Source organism: Heterocephalus glaber, unplaced genomic scaffold, assembly GCF_053883595.1.
Source record: "Heterocephalus glaber isolate CG9 unplaced genomic scaffold, H.glaber_assembly_v1.0 deba00001564, whole genome shotgun sequence".
Taxonomy (NCBI): Eukaryota; Metazoa; Chordata; class Mammalia; order Rodentia; family Bathyergidae; genus Heterocephalus; species Heterocephalus glaber.
In genome coordinates, this window is record NW_028258351.1 from 1,984,228 (window position 1) to 1,999,701 (window position 15,474).

Here is a 15,474-nt window from a genome sequence, read left to right on the forward strand (position 1 = left end):
GGAGGAATTTAGCAAAGGTGAACCTATTAACATAAATGATGTGTAAGAAAAGGGTGAAATTTTCCCAGAGGATGTGACATATGCATACATCTTCACATTAAAGGAAGTCTTATGGAAATGAAACTGCAAAGGATAAAGTGTTGGAAGCTGATCCAAACCTAGAAGGGTATATGCCACTTCAGCAAGGCATAGAGAAAAAGCTTACTCTATGTTACAAATTATGCAATGTAAAGAAGGCAAGGGCTATTTACAAAGAAACAAAACACTATTTCTTAATGTTTCTAGTGTTTTCTATTACAGAGTGGCATGGAAATATTAGTTTTACTGTTTTTTCCATTATAACATAGTTTTTCAGGTTTTAACAAAAATATTGAATAGGTCACAGTACAATAGTAATTTTCACCATTATTAAGATTGTGTTGCATGGTTTCAGCTATGTGTTCTTTTTTATGGTCCCACACTACTGGGCAAAGTGAGGTCTGCCTCTGTGTCTCAGGAAAAACACTGTAGTTGTAATTTCTTAAAAGTGTTGCTTTTGAGAATTTTAGATGTTAATGATTTTACAGTGTAGGATCATTATAAAGTTTTTGTATCAGCAAGGTTAATGTGTTGAGAAGTTTTCTTTCTTCCTCCCTCAGCTTAAAAAGTAAAGCCTACTTGTGTATTGCTTTTTAGACCAACTGAAGAAGAAGCTGAACAGTTACTGCAGTTGATGACAAGTCGTCCTCCTGCTACACCAGCTGGGGTTCGCTTTGTTTCACTTTCCTTTTGTATGCTACTGGCCTTTTCTACACTTGTCAGGTACCTCACTGTATAAATTTCTGTATTTTCTCAAAGTCTGCTTTTATTTACTTATTAAAATGGATATACAGGGTCATTGGAAGAGGCAGTGCCTAGCATATATGAAGCTGTGGGTTTGATCTCTGGTACTGAGAAAAGAAAAGTACATACACAATTAGATGTAGAGTTTACTATAAAAATTTTGCCTAGGAATGAATGGGTGTAGTATCTTTTTTTTTTTTAAGACAGGGTAGTTCAGGCTGGCTCTGAACTCACTATGTAGCCCAGGCTGGCCTTGAACTGACAGCAATTCTCCTGCTTCAACCTTCCAAGTGCTAGGATTATAGGTGTGCACTACCATGCCTGGCTCAAAGTTTCTCAAGAACATTGTTTAAAGGAGTAAAAATAGGACACATGTGTAAATATGGAGTAGTTTCTCAAGTGTGAGAAACTGAAAGTGTAAATAAGGACTAAAAGGTATAATAGAGAATGTGAAATAGGAAGAAAAGGGGCAAAGGGGAAGGGGAAGTGGGAGGGGTAGAGGAAAGGAAAGGGAATGGAATTAATATGAGAAAATGAAAAAATGGAAACAAATTCTTTGTAAATGGGGAGGGATGGAGGGGTTGAAGAGAGGTCAGGGGAAGGGGGAAAATAAGAACCAGGAGAGATTAAGTAAAGGTATCCAATGATTTTTATCCAATGATAATTTTATCCAATGACATTTATCCAATGATAAATGTCATTATATTGTATACCTAAAATGTAACAATTAAATTAATTAAAAACAAAAGCAAAACAAACAAAAAACCCTAAGTTGTGCATAGTGGTAAATGCTTGTAATCCCAACATTCTGGGAGACTGAGTCAATTTAGAGCCCAGTCTGGGCAACTTAGCTATTTAATGAGACTTTTTTTTTTTTTTTTGGTACCTGGGATCGAACTCGGGACCTTGTGCTTGCAAGGCAGGCGCCGGAACCACTGAGCTAAATCCCCAGCCCCAATGAGACTCTTTTAAAGATAAAAAATTAAAAAGAGCAGAGGATGTAGCTCAGTGCATAGGCCCTGGGTTCAATCCCTAGGACACCCCCCTCTAAAAAATAAGACTCATACCAGTCCTGACCTTCCTCCTTTTATCTCCCCTCCCTGAACACAATTTCTTTTAGTTCTTCAGCTAATTGTTTTGGATATGACTACTAAGTTGTTACTAACATGTTTGTATTTGATACATTTTGATATTTTTGTCTTAGATATTATTTGTTGAATTCCCACTTTCAAAGATAAGGAATTAGTTCTTTCTCTGTCTGAAAACATATCCACGTATCCTTCCTATTCTCCCATTTGCCTCTATATAGTTATAATGATTTTTTTTTTCCCATTAAGTTTATTGGTACATTTTCGGTAAAAAAATACAGTTACATTCATCATTGGGATCTTGTACCATTACATGAGTCTCTTGGTTCTTATTTTTTTTCCCCTTCCCTTGCCTTCCCTTCACCCCCTCCACTCTTTCCTATTTGCAAAGACCTTGTTTCCATTTTTTTTCTCTTCTCATACTTTTTCCTTTCCCTTTTTTCCCTTCCCCTACCCCTCCCAATTCCCCTGCTCTTTTAGACCTTTTCTTTCTGTTACACAATATCAGTTATACATTTTTTAAATTACAATATTAAGATCTAGGAGACATTATCACAGATTTTACAGAATTTAAAAGGATATAGAAAGCATATTACAAAAATCTTTTTTGAAATAAATTTGACAACTTCTAAGAAGTACCTTGGAAGACAAATTAATGAAACTAACTCTGGAGGAAATATAAAATTTGAACAGCACCTATTAAAGAAAATATATTCCTAGCTTGAAAACCTACCTATATGACAATAGCAGGCTCATAAACATTTAAACTGATAAATTATATCAAACAATTAAAGCAGAAAAAAGAAGGAACATTTCTCTCCTCATTTTAGGAACTCCACATTGTGCTAATCCTAAAACTGGATAAAGATAATAGAAGAAAAAAGTATGAACATAGATAGAAATTTGTATAACAAAACAAACTATTAGAAGTCAGATCTGGCAGGATGCAGAAAGTGGTTTTGTTATAGGGATAGCAGTGTTGGTTCAGCATTGGAAGATCCACCCCCAAAAGTCATCATTTAAACAGAGGAAAGGAAAAAGCCATATGATCCTGTCACTAGTTGGAGAAAAAGTATTGGACTAAATTCTACAGCTGTTCATGGTAAAAGCTATCAGGAGACTAGAAGTAGAACAGAAACTTCTCAACAGATTAAAGACATGTACTCCATACTTCCAGCAAGAATGCCTTATATAAATGGAGAAGATAGAATGCTTTCTCCTTAAAGTGGGGAACAAGGGCAGATATGCTTACTCTTTATCTGTCCATTAAACTTTGAAACCTAGTCCCCACCAAAATAGTCTGGCAATAAAATGACACAACTAGGATAGGATTGGCACGGCAGAAGCAAAATCTTTATATGTAGATGAAATGATCATCTACAGAGAAAATACTAAGAAATCTCTAGGAGCCCCTAGAACTTGTACTTGAATTTACCAAGATTAGAAAACACAAGGTATATATAAAAATTCAGGTCTGTGTATACTTGCTATAAATGAAGAATCGGATATTGAAATTTAAAAGTTATGTAGGAGTACAAAGGACCTAGAAAAGTTAAAAACAAAAACAAAAACAGTGTTGGAAGATGTTTAGTACCTAATTTTAAGACTTCTTCTAAAGCTACAGTAATCAAGGCAGTGTTGGCGTAAGGAAAGACATATAGAGCATTTGAATAAAACAGAGAATCTAGAAATAGAACCACACATATATGATCCACTGAGTTTTGCAAGATTATTTAACATTAGCATTTTATAGAATATAAACTCGATTCAAGAGCCGAGGAAGAGATAGTGTTTTCAGCAAACGGCACTAGAACACCTGGTATCCGTATGTAAAAACTTAACCTCAACCCTTTTTTTCCGTACACGAAAATAACTTGAAGGGATCTATGAACCTAAATAAGAAAGCCTAAAAGTATAAAACTTTAAGAAGAAATTATAAGGGAAAATATTTATGAATTCAGGGTAGGCAAGAACTACCTAGGATACAAAAAACATGATGTATAAAAGAAAAAAACTGATAAATGAGATTCCATCAAAATTTAGAACTTTAAATGACATCATTAAAATGAAAAGTAGTCCTTAAACAGACTATATTTACAATGCATATAACCTATGAGCAGAATATATAAAGAATTCTTAGAGCTCATTAATAGACAACCCAATTAAAATGTAGACATAAGATGATAAATAGCCAGTATAGCACAAGGAATGGTGTGCAACTCTAGAATCAGAAAAATACTAATCAGTACAATAATAAGATTGAATTATACACTCATTAGGGAGATGAAGTTAAAAGTTTTAAAAGGCTTGTCATGACTTTTTCTTTTTGTTGGATTCTCCCCCTTTGTGTTTAATTTGTCATGCCCAATGGATTCATTCTGCTGGGTTTCCTGGGGTTGTGATCCTCATTGTCTTTTCCTAGGGTATTGTCTAAAATTTTTTGGAGTGCTGGTTTGGTATTCATGAAGTTCCTGAGGTGCTCTTTATCATGAAAGTATCTTATTTCTCCATCAATTTTGAAAGATAGTTTTGCAGGGTACATCAATCTGGGTTGGAGGCTCTTTTCCTTTAGGGCTTGAAATACATCACTCCAGCTCTTCTTGCCTTGAGAGTTTGCATTGAGAAGTCTGCTGTGATTCTGATGGGCTTTCCTTTGTATGTAATTTGTTTCTTTTCTCTCACTGCTTGTAGAATTTTATTCTTCTGTTGGATTTCTGGAATCCTAACTATTATATGCCTATGTGTAGATTTTTTTTTTGATCAGGGCTAGCTAGAGTCCTATATGCCTCACTTATCTGTATGTCAAGTTCTTTTCCCCTCCTTGGGAAGTTTTCTGCCATCACTTCTGTGAACAGTTTTTTTATGTCTTCTGCACTCTCTCTTCTTTCTTCATTGACTCCAATCAGTCTTATGTTATTCTTCTTTGCATCGTCTAGCAGCTGCTGGATTGATTTTTCATGTTTCCTTACAATTTTAAAGCAATTTTTCTTTTCCTCCTAATTGCAATCTTATCTTCTATATGTGAAATTCTATCCTCACATTGGTTCATTCTGCTGTGCAGACTTTTGATGGAGTTTTTAATCTCTTGGAAATCTGTTTGTATCTGTTTTATGGATTCCATTTGTTTCCTATGTTGGGATTCCATCATGTTCCTCAGATCCTCTATTTTTTTAACTGTGTCCTCTCTAGATTTATTAATCATGTCTTGCACCATGAGCACAATCTTTGCTGTTATCTGAGTAATTATTTCTGATTTCATTTTTCCCAGATCCTCTTTTGTTGCCAGTTCAGAGAGTCCAGGTGGCTGAGTATCAGATTGTTCCATCTCGTTTCCCTTTGGGATTGCTGTAGGTGATCTGGAAGTCTGTTTTTGAGGCTTGTTTATGTGTTCTCTCATTTCCACTGGGGGGGGGTGCTTCTGGTGCCCACGCGGCTCACCTTCTCTGCCCTAGGAGCTTGGGATGGTGGTGGGGGAGCTTCCTTCCAGGTGCTGGGACCGGCTGAGCTTCTCTGCCCTAGGAGCCTGGGATGGAGGCAGAGAGCTTCCTTCCAGGTTCTGGGACCGACTCACCTTCTCTGCCTTAGGAGCCTGGGATGGCAGCAGGGGAACTTCCTTCCGGGTGCTGGGACCAGCTGAGCTTCTCTGCCCTAGGAACCTGGGATGGTAGCAGGGGAGCTTCCTTCTGGTTGCTGGGACCGGCTCACCTTCTCTGCCCTAGGAGCCTGGGATGGCAGCAGGGGAGCTTCCTTCCGGGTGCTGGGACCGGCTGAGCTTCTCTGCCCTAGGAACCTGGGATGGCAGCAGGGGAGCTTCCTTCTGGTCCTGGGACTGGCTCACCTTCTCTGCCCTAGGATCCTGCGATGGCAGCAGGGGAACTTCCTTCCGGGTGCTGGGACCAGCTGAGCTTCTCTGCCCTAGGAACCTGGGATGGTAGCAGGGGAGCTTTCTTCTGGTTGCTGGGACCGGCTCACCTTCTCTGCCCTAGGAGCCTGGGATGGTGGTGGGGGAGCTTCCTTCCAGGTGCTGGGACCGGCTGAGCTTCTCTGCCCTAGGAGCCTGGGATGGAGGCAGAGAGCTTCCTTCCAGGTTCTGGGACCGACTCACCTTCTCTGCCTTAGGAGCCTGGGATGGCAGCAGGGGAACTTCCTTCCGGGTGCTGGGACCAGCTGAGCTTCTCTGCCCTAGGAACCTGGGATGGTAGCAGGGGAGCTTCCTTCTGGTTGCTGGGACCGGCTGAGCTTCTCTGCCCTAGGAACCTGGGATGGCAGCAGGGGAGCTTCCTTCTGGTTGCTGGGACTGGCTCACCTTCTCTGCCCTAGGATCCTGCGATGGCAGCAGGGGAACTTCCTTCCGGGTGCTGGGACCAGCTGAGCTTCTCTGCCCTAGGAACCTGGGATGGTAGCAGGGGAGCTTCCTTCTGGTTGCTGGGACCGGCTCACCTTCTCTGCCCTAGGAGCCTGGGATGGAGGCAGGGAGCTTCCTCCCGGGTTCTGGGACTGGCTGAGCTTCTCTGCCCTAGGAGCCTGGGATGGCAGCAGGGGAACTTCCTTCCGGGTGCTGGGACCGGCTGAGCTTCTCTGCCCTAGGAACCTGGGATGGCAGCAGGGGAACTTCCTTCTGGTTGCTGGGACCGGCTCACCTTCTCTGCCCTAGGAGCCTGGGATGGAGGCAGGGAGCTTCCTTCCAGGTTCTGGGACTGGCTGAGCTTCTCTGCCCTAGGAGCCTGGGATGTAAGCGGGGGAGCTTCCTTCCAGGTGCTGGGACCAGCTGAGCTTCTCTGCCCTAGGAGCCTGGGATGGAGGCGGGGAGCTTCCTTCTGGGTTCTGCCAGTTATAATGATTTTGATTACATCAATAAATAGTTATTTATAATATTATAATTATGTAATCACTACTGAGCTCAATCATGTAGTAGATGATCTCTTCTGCCAGTTATAATGATTTTGATTACATCAATAGTTATTTATAATATTATAATTATGTAATCACTACTGAGCTCAGTCATGTAGTAGATGATCTCTTTGATATTAATAATTTTCTTATGTTTTTGTTTTTAATTTGCTTCGTGTTCTGTGTGCCATTAATGCAAATCTTACCTTTATCTTGTTCTCCTTTTTTAAAAGAGCTTTATTGTGATGTAATCTCCACACCCATATGATTCAGCCATGTACAGTGTAGAATTCAGTAGTTTTTAGTTATTGACAGGATTGTACAGACATAGTCACAATCTAATCCTAGGACATTTTCATTACTGCAGAAAGAAGCTGCTTATTTAACCTTTTAGGATTTGTCCTCAACTTGATCCTCAATTTGCTATTTAGCGTTTAATTTCTAACTCATTTTGTTCTATGAATGTTTCTTTGTAGTATCTGTTCCTTCATGCTTGTATACTTTTTTTGATTTTTATCAAAATATTAATGATATTGATCACAGATCAATGAGATTAGGAATGTCAGTGAATATCAATGAAATTTTGAAGGGGCTTTATATGTATTCTTTTTTTTTTGGTACTGGGGATCGAACTCGGGACCTTGCTTTTGCGAGGCGGGCACTGGAACCACTGAGTTAAATCCCCAGCCCTCTGTGTATTCTTTTCTCTGAGGTGCTTTTTTTGGTCTCTTTCTAGTTAGAAGCTTTTTTCAGGTGTTTAATATGTCTTTTCTTTTTTGGTACCGGGGATCGAACTCAGGTCCTTCTGCTTGCAAGGCAGGTGCTGGAACCACTGAGCTAAATCTGCGGCCCAAGTGTTTAATATTTCTTGATGTTATTTACAAATAGGAAACTGAAAAACATTAAAATACCTAGATAGGGGCTGGGGATTTAGATAGGTCTTTAGGAAACTCTTGGGCTGATCACAGTCCTAGAGATGACCACCCTGTTGCCTAGATTGTACAGGCCTGTCTAGGAACCTGTGAACAAAGTTAGGAGTGGAAAGGCTGGTGGATCTCAGCCTGGAGCATAGTCATTTGTTCACTTAGCTCTCCTCTGGTACTTTCAGAATGTCACTCCAGTTATAGCCGGTTGTCCCTTAATTCAGATGCACTGCTTCCCCATCTTTAGAGAATCATTTGTCAGCTTTCTCTTAGCTTGGGGAGGAGTAATCATGAACATGTGTAGAATAGAGAAGGTGATTTGGATGTCTACTACTTACACAGAGGATCACCCTCTTTTAGTCTCTCTTCACTTCCACTTCCAGAACCTTCCGGAGCTGTCAGTAGCTACACCCTTTGGGAATTCTGGGGTATAAAATGATTGGTTTTCCCTCCTGCCTGTTTAATATTTTACTGCCTCCGGGCTGTAAAGTTGGTTACCACTCATCTAAATGTTCTCTAGTTTCCTGTATTATATTGTTCTATTTCTATTCAACATTTATGCCTTATTTAAGAAATTTCCTTTAGGGTAGTTTTAGTGGGGTTTTTGGGAGGGTGTAAAATTAGATATATGAAATGAAGTGCTTTCTTTTCTCTTTATCTGAAGTACTTTCTAAATATTACCTCAAATTCTTAAGTTTTTTATTCAAGATTACACTACCAGTATATACCAGAGATGGGATTCCTACTCAAAGTTTGGCAAGCTCTTAAGATACCTATTTTATAACATTGTCTTTTATTAGTGAAATCATTTAAGTATAGTTGAGCATGACCTTTTAAAGTTTCATTACTTGGGAGTAGTAGGAGAAGGACATCCTTAAGCTGTTTTATGTTTTACCAATATTCACTGTAGTCAGGTGGAAAGTGAACAATAAAAATGTTTTTCACAAGTCAAAGTCAGCTTGTACCTTTCAATTTAAGAATCTAGGAATTGCTTTTAAAATGTTATGGTTATTGTTAAATTTTTATAACCATTTTTTCATATCTGATCAGCCTATAGTTGTCTAATTTCTTTTTCATGGTTAGTAATAATTTATTTCTCTATAAATTTGAATTCTAAAAATTGTTCTGTAAATCAGACTTCATTTTGCTGGTAAAAGATGGACTAATTTGTTATTGTATAGTAATCAGATTCTGACGTATTGGTACTTAAGTTTTAGCACTAGATAAGTGTCAGCTGTTAATGTAGTTCTTTTAAAATTTCAATCCCAGGGCTGGGGATTTAGCTCAGTGGTTCCACTGCCTGCCTCATAAGCAAAAGGTCCTGAGTTTGATACCCCCCCAAAAAAATTTCAATCCCAAATAGTCTTTGTTTTTACAAGGAATGTGAGGAAGTTCACTGTCTCTAACAACTTCTTTTTGGTACTGGGGAGTGGACTTGGAACCTTTCGCTGGCGAGGCAGGTGCAGTGCCACTGAGCTAAATCCCCAACCCTCCAACTTTCAAATATAGCAACTAAGACTTGGAGAGTTGATGGTTGAAATTCATGGAGAAAAGCAAAGGCTCTCATCCTTGAACTCCAGAACTACCACCTCTCTCAATTATAATTAATGGTCCAGTTCAGCAAACAGTTGATTTGACTTGATATTTCAAAATAAGGGAGGAGGCCGGGGATTTAGCTCAGTGGTTTTGCCGCCTGCTGCGCAAGTGCGAGGACCCGAGTTCGATCTCTGGTACCAAAAAAAACCCCCCAAAACCAAAAACCAACAAAACAAAATAAGGGAAGAATAAACAATTCCTACCAAAAATAATTTCAGAATGCTTTCATATTCCTATGCTTGTAAATCCAGTTTAAACCAGTGACATTCTGCTGTGTTTTATACAGCACGCCTGAACAGGAGCAGCTCATGGTTGTATGGCTAAGTTGGATGATAAAGGAAGAAGCTTACTTTGAGAGGTACGTTTACTTCTACTAACATGGTTCATTTAACTGAGAAACATTTTCTTATTCTCTCTTTGGAAATTCATATTTTTTGTGTGTTTCAACAGCACTTCGGGTGTCTCTGCTTCTTTTGGGGAGATGTTATTATTGGTGGCTATGTACTTCCATAGCAACCAGCTGAGTGCTATCATTGACTTGGTCTGCTCCACTTTGGGAATGAAGGTAACTTATTTTCATTCTGAAAGATGTTTCCAAATTGGAGGGTTTATTTTGAGTGTAAAATAATTATATTGCTTTCATTTAAATAATTTTAGTTGTTTAACAGTTTGAAATTTTTTGGTTTTTTTTGGATACCAGGGATCCAACTTGGGACCTTGCACTTGCGAGGCAGGCGCCGGAACCACTGAGCTAAATCCCCGGCCCAATAGTTTGAAGTTTTATCAGGAGCTCTAAGAAAATACATTTTGAGAGGATTTATTTATAAGAATAAGTTCAATGCAGAACATTTGGAAAGTATAGAAAAATACCTCATTTCCATCATTTAGTGATAATCAACTATACTACTGTTAACATTCTAGTGTTTGTCTTTTAAAATGATGTATTTAATAATTTAAAAGAAAAACTTACCATCCAGCACTACAAAACACCAAAACAAAACAAAGGTGTGTAATCCCAGCACTCTGTGAAGTCGAGGCAGGATAATAAATTCAAGCCCAGCCTGAGCAAAGTACAGATTTAGGGGATCCTCTCACAAAACAAAAAAAACTTTTACAAAAAGGATTGAGGATATAGCTTAGTATGAAGGCCCTAGGTTCAATCCCTAGTGTCACAAACAAAACAAAACTTAGTAGTATATGATGAACATTTCTTTATATCAATAAATATTATAATACAATGTAATTAATTAATTTTGTCCTACTGGGACTTGAACACAAGGACCTTATATATAAAGTATATGTTGTCATACTTTATATACTTTATTAATTTTAAGACATATGTTTTACCCAATATTGCAATTGGGATTCTTTTTTTTTTTTCTGCCACTGGGGATCAAACTCAGGACCTCACACTTGCCAGGCAGGCACGGTGCCACTGAGCTACATCCCTAGCCTTTAATTGACATGTGAATGTGATAGTGTTTGGTCTCTAGTCTTCTTACCTCTTTTTTTACCTACTGTTAAATATGTTGGTGCATCTTGGTGTTTTTAAAAGTGAAGGTGAGCATGGTGGCACATGCTTGTAGTCCCAGCACTCATGAGGCTGAGGCAGGAAGATTGCCTTGAGTTCAGGGCCAGCTTGGGCTACATAGTGAGTTCAAGGCCAGCCTGAACTACATAGTGAAACCCTGTCTCAAAAAAAAAAAAGCAAAGTAGAATATTTTACAAATGATTTTTCCCAATCTTTTTTGTCATTTAACTTTGCCATGAGAAAATTATTACCATTGATTTTATACAGTATATTGTTTCTTCTCTTCACATCCTGTTCTCTCCCCTCTCTACTTTTTTTGCAGTGCTGGGTTTCCAATTCAGGGCCTTGCATATACTAGGCAAGTGTATTCATTTTTTTTTGCTAGGTTTTGCTGTGTTGCCTAGGCTGGCCCAAAAAACCTGGGCTCAGGCAGTCCTCCTGCCTTCCTCTCCCAAGCAGCTGGGACTAGAGATGTGTGCCACTAGTCCTGCTTTACTAAGTACTTTTATATTGGTTCTTTTTCTGAGGAAAAGCATCCTTTAGTGTTGGGTTTTAGAAGATGCTTCTGAAACAGAATGCATATACGTTTGAACATTCATATTGTATATCTTGCATAGTTTAGATAATGAATTTCCAAAAGTAGGTTGTGTTTCATGTATTTTACATACTGTTGGAATTCTTTTGATTATTTTAGATTGTAATTAAGCCAAGTTCCTTGAGCAGGATGAAGACTATCTTCACACAAGAAATTTTTACTGAGCAGGTAAAAATTATTTTGTATGTTTAAGTATTTATTTAACTTTCTCTTCCCATATTTTTGGGGAGAAAACATATATATCACCTTTATTATATGGTCCTCCGTTCCATTTCAGTTTCTAATGATGTTTTATTTTATATTTGAAATTTCTGTAAAGAACTTTAAAGCAACTCATTGTAGAACAAAGTATGTTTTAAATTTATGTAGTTTTGGAGACTCTGAGTAGGTATTTTAGAGGCTAGTCTAGTATATTGGTTGGGCACTCATGTGAGATAATCATTTGGATTTATCAGGCAAAAAGTAGAGAACTTTAGTTTAAGTCTTTAGGTTGTAAGATTCATTTCTGTTTTTTCTTTTGGGTACCGGGGATGAACTCGGGTCCTTGCGCTTGTGAAGCAGGCAGCGGAACCACTGAGCTAAATCCCCAGCCCTGTAAGGTTCATTTCTAACAAGATTACAAAGAGCACTAAATTCCTTTTTCCTGTATTTACATGTTTTTATTTGGCCTCAATACTTTTGTCTGTAGCTAAACTTAAGAATATTAGAATATTTTTCAGTGGAGTTCATTCTAAAATTTAAAATTAATTCTCAGATTTATTTATCAATTTAAATCTTAAAATACAATATATATATATCTGTCTGAAAAATGAAATATTTTAAAATACTTATGGATCCATAGTTGTTGCTTCTTTTTTGTGATTAATATCCTTAGTCCTATGTCAGACTCTCCCCCTCCCTTCACAGACATGCACATATATGCTCCCATGTACCAGATGGTCACACAAAGGATGCAGGAGAATCACGTCACTTTTTATGTCATTAAATTTGAAGCAACTGGAACACAACTCTGGGAGAGTCTTTGAAAGACAAGTAGAAGTATGTGTATGACACATTGAGAATAACAATAGCTGTTTATGTGGTGCTTTATAATTCACATAATTATTTTCAAAAATATTTTTTCCATTACAGCAATCCTTTGAGATAGATGACATGGTCTTGCATTTTGTAGATGTGAAAATAGATTCAGAAGATAAAGTGACTTCTCTCACATCACTGAGCCCAGATCAAATGATTCTAAATTACATATATATATTTTTACCTTATCACGCCACTGTGTACATATCTGTGTTTTAAACTAAAAAATTAAAGAACTTTACATATCCCTACATGTATGAATAATTTAAAACTGTAATTGCTGATTTCCATCATTCATTCCTAAGTACCACACATAAGTATTGATAATCTATCCTACCTCTTTCACAATAATTTTTTATTTGGTTCTTTCATATGTATTAATATTATTTTTACATTTTAGGTTGTCACAGCTCATGCAGTTCGGGTCCCTGTCACCAGCAACCTGAGTGCCAACATTACTGGGTTTTTGCCTATTCATTGTATTTACCAGCTTCTCAGGAGTCGTTCCTTTACCAAGCACAAAGTGTCAATAAAAGTATGACTTTGTATTTATATTTCAAACTACAACCTAAGTTAATTTTTTTTCCTAGCTAGTTTTGTTTTATTTGTAGGCCTTTACTGTGTGTGGTATTTAGTGAAGTTATTAGTCATTCTTACAGGTAGAGTTATTAGGAACCCAATTTCAGAGTTTTAAAAAATATAACATTTTTAAAATGTAAAAATATTATTCATCCATTTAAATTCTCAGTAATGGTATGTGGCTACTATTAATACTGATTAACTAATATTAAGTATTCTTGGGGCTGGGGATTTAGCTCAGTGGTTCTGCCGCCTGCCTTGCAAGTGCAAGGTCCCGAGTTCGATCTCTGGTACCAAAAAAAAAAAATTAAGTATTCCTAGTACTTAGGAAGAAATGACCATTTTTTAAATTTTAGTTGTGTCCACCAAATTGGGAGAGTTGCTGGTCATCCATGACCACTATTCGCAAGTTTATTGCAAGGCCATCCAATACTTAAATTATACATGTACATGTTTCAGTTTGGTATATTTGTCCTATGAAACAGTTAAATGATCCTCTACAGAAAAGGCTAAAACCCAGGAGGTGCATAAATCTTTTTGAATCATTTATAGAATTTGCTTATTTATAAAGACCAATGAAAGTACATGCATGCTATTTTGCTTTCTTTGCCCTTCTTTTTTTTTTTTTCGTACCAGGGATCGTACTCGGGTCCTTGCGCTTGCGCAGGGGGTGGCGAAACCACTGAGCTAAATCCCCGGCCCATCTTTGCCCTTCTTTTTATGATTTAATGAAATTATTTTTGCAGCTAGCTTGCATTTTGTGTTTCTATTATCAAAAAGCGACAGGTGTGGTGGTGCACACCTATAATCGCAGCACTTGGGATGCTGAGGCAGGAGGATCACCATGAATTCCAGGGTAGCTTGGGCTACATAGTGAGTTCAAGTTCAGGCTGAATTGCATAGCATGACTCTGTCTCAAAAAACAAAACAAAACAAGTAAAATAGCTAAGAATTAAGAATCTGAATACTGTATCCAACATTTCTATGTGTTCTTTCTAAGCTAGTTAAGAGATATTGTCCTGTTAGTGCTGATAGTAGCTGCTTTCTTAATCTGAGTGTATGCTTTGAAGAAAGATCCCTTTCCGTAAATTCCTCTGCTGTGGGTCTTCCATGACAACAAATATGGTACTATAGATACATATTTAGTAGGGACTTAAAATGTTTTCCTTGTTACTTAAAAACTATTTAAACCCCAAACTAGACTTATCATATTAGATTCATCTTTCACTGGACAGTATTCTCATTTAGGCTATAGATGTAATATATATTTTTATATCAAAGAAAATTATGAAAGTCAATAATATATTTGGAACTGCCAAAAGCTAATACCGAGTTTCACTAATCCATAAATCATGTAAAACTGCATGTGAGTCTATAATTTTGCTTGCTTTTTCTTAGTGCCACAATTGATTCAGTGCCTGTAACCTTCTTCTTTAGGATTGGATTTATCGACAGCTGTGTGAAACCTCTACTCCACTCCATCCTCAGTTACTTCCTCTGATTGATGTGTATATAAATTCTGTACTTACCCCTGCATCTAAATCTAACCCAGAAGCCACAAATCAGCCAGTCACAGAACAGGAGATCCTCAATATTTTCCAAGAAGTCATTGGGGTAAAATACATTTATTAGCTGATTTTTCTTTTCCTTTCTTCTGACTTACTCTATATTTTTTCTCTTCATGAGACTTGTGGGTGATTCTGAATTTAAAATAAGATTAAATGTCACCTTAGATCATCTGTAAAAATTAAATAATGCTATTAGTTACAAGTAGTTTGTTAATCAGACACTCTTCGAGGAGTTTTCTTAAAAGTTTCATTTTAGGGCCTGGGATTTAGCTCAGTGGTTTTGCCACCTGCTGTGCAAGAGCAAGGACCTGGGTTTGATCTCCGATACCAAGAAAAAAAAAGTTTCATTTTCTTTTTCTTTTTTTCTTTTTTTTGGTACCGGGGATTGAACTTGGGACCTTGCGCTTGTGAGGCAGGTGGCGGCCTAAAGTTTCATTTTAAAGCTAGAGGTAGTGGTAAACGCCTATATTCCCAGCACTCAGGAGACTAAGGCAGGAGGATCACTGTGAGTTCAAAGCTAGCCTGGGCTACATAGTGAGTTCAAGGCCAGACTAAAGTACATAGTAAGACCCTGTCTCAAAGAAACAAAACAAAAAGGTTCATTTTAAAGTATAAAAGTACCTTGAGGGCCGGGGATTTAGCTCAGTGGTTCTGCCACCTGCCTCACAAGCGCAAGGACCTGAGTTCAATCCCCGGTACCAAAAGAAAAAAAAAAGTATCTTGAAAAGTATGTATTTGTTAAAGGACTATGTGGCATTTTAATACATTCAGTATAGTACTTGTTGAATTTCCTAGGAACCCAATA

General features: G+C 37.8%; 1 protein-coding gene across 3 annotated transcripts in view; it reads left to right on the plus strand.

Annotated features, from left to right (window-relative positions):
• Nucleotides 1-15,474, plus strand: part of Ints2 (integrator complex subunit 2) — a 51,275-nt gene that overhangs the window by 12,374 nt on the left and 23,427 nt on the right. For 2 of the 3 annotated variants that reach the window (XM_021248692.2, XM_087191447.1), the window contains exons 9-15: nt 676-801; nt 9,606-9,677; nt 9,770-9,884; nt 11,545-11,613; nt 12,352-12,483; nt 12,923-13,057; nt 14,539-14,715. In XM_021248692.2, coding sequence (XP_021104351.1) covers nt 676-801; nt 9,606-9,677; nt 9,770-9,884; nt 11,545-11,613; nt 12,352-12,483; nt 12,923-13,057; nt 14,539-14,715 — 826 coding nt within the window. The remainder of the gene's footprint in view (nt 1-675; nt 802-9,605; nt 9,678-9,769; nt 9,885-11,544; nt 11,614-12,351; nt 12,484-12,922; nt 13,058-14,538; nt 14,716-15,474) is intronic. The other variant, XM_013067704.3, reaches the window with a different exon arrangement.